The 3,314-nt window shown below is 44.9% G+C and overlaps 1 protein-coding gene across 1 annotated transcript; it reads left to right on the top strand.

Moving 5' to 3' along the window:
• Positions 1-327: 327 nt before the first annotated feature.
• On the top strand, positions 328-1,872 carry LACBIDRAFT_336272 (uncharacterized protein; the record flags this gene model as incomplete). Its single annotated transcript, XM_001891217.1, has 11 exons — positions 328-373; positions 419-609; positions 657-660; positions 884-947; positions 999-1,000; positions 1,193-1,248; positions 1,308-1,317; positions 1,372-1,524; positions 1,579-1,638; positions 1,686-1,718; positions 1,784-1,872. The coding sequence occupies 11 exons, from the start codon at positions 328-330 to the stop codon at positions 1,870-1,872; spliced, it is 708 nt and encodes a 235-aa protein (XP_001891252.1).
• Between the last annotated feature and the right edge of the window lie 1,442 nt (positions 1,873-3,314).

The following is a 3,314-nucleotide window of genomic DNA, read 5'->3' as shown; positions in this document are numbered from 1 at the left end:
GCACTTTCACTTTATTTAGGTATTGTAAATTTGCCATTGGATAGTTAGGCCTCTTTATGGGTTGTACATACCAAGTACATATATAGTTTTGAACTTGACATGACATTGGACCTTGGAGACTCATAACGAGTTATTGTGGCCCATTGAATTTGCAGCACAGTTCTGCACCTTTCATCCTATGTGTTCCATAGCCTCTCCTCTGCCGCCAGACGTAGTATTTGGTTCACTGACTTTAAGAATCATTGATGCTTGAGCCGTCGAGGATCTGTCACGAAGGCCCAGAAAGGCCGTGGGTTTGTCAATGGGACCCAACATTAGGGTTAATCAATGATCTCCGAGCTCCCCGAGTACATTTTCCGGCTTTCGTTCTTAGGTTTGTTTATTTGGTCTTTCCCATCAGATTCTATAACCATCACAGATTTAGTTCTCCTCCTGAGTACGAAAGCCCTGCGAGACGAGTGGCTGCTTTTAGGAGCCTGCCGTCTTCCCACCTCATTCCGGTTCATCTTTCAAGGAGACAGTGCTGACCCTGCACTCGAATCAAAACAAGGCTGCCGCCTCTATTCAATTGTTCCCGGATGGACGTTAGTGGTGTGGCGAGGTGAACCGGTTAGTCTCTTGTGCAGACCTTAGCATTACAAATGATAGTCGATTAGGAATGTGTGTACCCAATGTGCACCTCCATCCTCTTTGGACGTTTCAAGCTGAACGGGGAAATCGGTGATCCCCGATCAGCCAATAAGATCGTTCGCACACGAGGGGTTTTGCGCGGACGGTTTTCGCTGTCCGCTTTCTAGCCCTTGTGATTATCGCACACTTGCCCTTGAACAAAATCCTAAACTCCTCCGATTTCAGTCTTTACCGTCTGCTGCCATGTCTTGAGTGGTCCTGAATCGGCATGTATGGGCTCTCATTGCATCGGTTTTTGCCAAAGAAACAGAACAAAAGTGAGTCCAGTTCACCAGTCAAATTATTTAGAACTGACTTTTAAGGTCTAGGGGTATGTCGGGGTTGAGCCTGGGATTGGCACTGGGATTGGTATCTCGGCCCTTGATACACTCTCCCACCGTTCAAGATAGGGGACACATGTTTACATTTTTGATTCAGGTACAGGTCTCCTGACAAGTTATATCATGTCAAGGCGCTGAGGAGAGCCCATTACCTTTGCACTCCCGATTCCACATCACCTTAGACATGGCGGCGCCCGCTCAGCTCATTGATTATGTGGCTGCAGAACGGCTTACCACGGTGCGTATCTACATGTCTACAAAATCGTCCTTCCCCTCTAACGAAAAAAAAAAACACAGTTGTTCGATGGTAAGCCGCCTACGACGATTTCAAAACTCTAAAGCTGATGAGTCTTCCACGCAGTTGCGGCGGCGATGCTGTTGGTATACGACTGCTCACTGACGTTGGGCATGGAGATTGAGTTTGTGTGGTCATCGCCATGGGGGTATATGACAGTGCTTTATATCGTTCAACGATATTTGCCTTTCTGTGACGCTATTTTTCTCTGTCTGCCTCGTGAGTACATAAAATCACTCTCTCTTTACAATGTTTCACCATTTTCTCTTCTAGCCCAATTGGCGATAAATATCGACCCATATGGTTGCCTTATCGTTCAAACGATACGAGGATGTATGCATTCTCTTTAAAACGTGGTCGTTTGGCTCATCGTTTCATAGGGATGATGATTTTTGGCTGGATTTTGTCCGAAGGTGTGAATTCTCTTCATTTTATTATAGCATGCCATCTGACGTCCTTAATGATGTATTGTTCCTAGCAATCTTGACCCTGCGCGTATGGGCAGTATGGAAACGAGATCGGCATATGGGTGTCTTTCTGATATTCCTAATTACGCTTAGTGTTTGAAAGTCCGGTTAGGTTAGGTTATTGGGTGCCCAGGGGCTCTAACCGAGACCGAGACCGGTTAGGGTTCGTTCCCAGACCCAAAATAACCTAACTGGACCGAAGATAACCGATGAAAACCGGTTAGTTGCAGTTACTAACCGGTTAGGACCGAAAAAATAGAAAATCGATTAAAACGGCGTATATTTCTCATATTCCTTGCAGTAAACATTATAGCCATGCGTCGTAGCTTTAAAACAAGCCCAAGAACGCTAAATTCGGCGAAGAATTGACAATTTTATAATAATATTCTTGAAAGCCTACTATTTTAGCCAATAATTTAGAGATTTGACCATAACTCTGTCAGATTTTTAGCGTTTCTCATGCTTTTAGATGCGTTTTGAAGGGGTATAATAGGGTCGGTTGTAACCGGTCATAACCGGTTTTTTAACGGTTAGTTAACCGCAAAATAACCGGTTATTTCATTTCCAGAATTGACTAACCACTAACCGTGGTCCGGTTTTTTTGCGGTTAGGTCCGGTCTGGTCTCGGTTATTTTCCAGTTAATTAACCTAACTTCCAAGCACTAATTACGCTCGCAACCGTGGCGGAGATATATGTGACGATAATCTTCTATCGCGACCTACAATGTTTGTCCACCATCTGTTATACTGAACTACTGAACCATCATCTCACCGCAACTGACACCCCATGTTAAGTTGGTGCAAAGCCATACCCAGAATTTGTCGGTTGCTTTTTCACCAGTGCAAGTCACATCGTGTACGTGAATTGGGTTGTATTCATGATTTACGAAGCTAGTAAGCATTCACTTCTACCCTGGTGTACGGCATCCGCAACTGATTGTCTCCCAGTAATACTGGTCTTGATGATAATTCCTGGAATTGCTTCCTGTAAGACCCATACAGTGCCTAGTTTTCCGCTTGCTCATAAGCGAGGTCTTTACCATCCCCCATGAGTTCCGGCGGAATCCGGCGGATTCCAAGTGGAATGTCGGAATTCCATGGAATTCCGATGGAAACTAGTTGGCTGGAGCCTCAGCCATTCTGGTTTCCAATTCCATGGAAATTCCAATGGAATCCGACGGAATCTGGTGGAAATGGTCGGAATCCGGGAGCCTCCCGGAACAGTTTCCATTGGAATTCCAACCAGATTCCATGGAATTCCAATGGAAAGTATATTCCAGTCAAATTCCAACAGATTCCGAGAGATTCCAATGGATTCCAATATTTGTTGTTGTTATTATAATATATAAAAAAATAAGTGGATGCATAAGGATCGAACTCTAGCCTCGGGAAAGGTCACGGGAAGTCCAAGCAGCAATATTTCCACTACACCATACAGCCGTTAAAATTCTACGAACATTTATTCCATACAACCCACCCTCACGGCCACCTTCCTAAACGAGTCGCGGCGTTCGCCGGCGTCACCATCACCATCAGTGTTTT

This window comes from Laccaria bicolor, genomic scaffold (assembly GCF_000143565.1).
Source record: "Laccaria bicolor S238N-H82 LACBIscaffold_505 genomic scaffold, whole genome shotgun sequence".
Taxonomy (NCBI): Eukaryota; Fungi; Basidiomycota; class Agaricomycetes; order Agaricales; family Hydnangiaceae; genus Laccaria; species Laccaria bicolor.
Note: the sequence above shows the minus strand (reverse complement) of the source record. Positions and strands in the feature narration are given on the sequence as shown.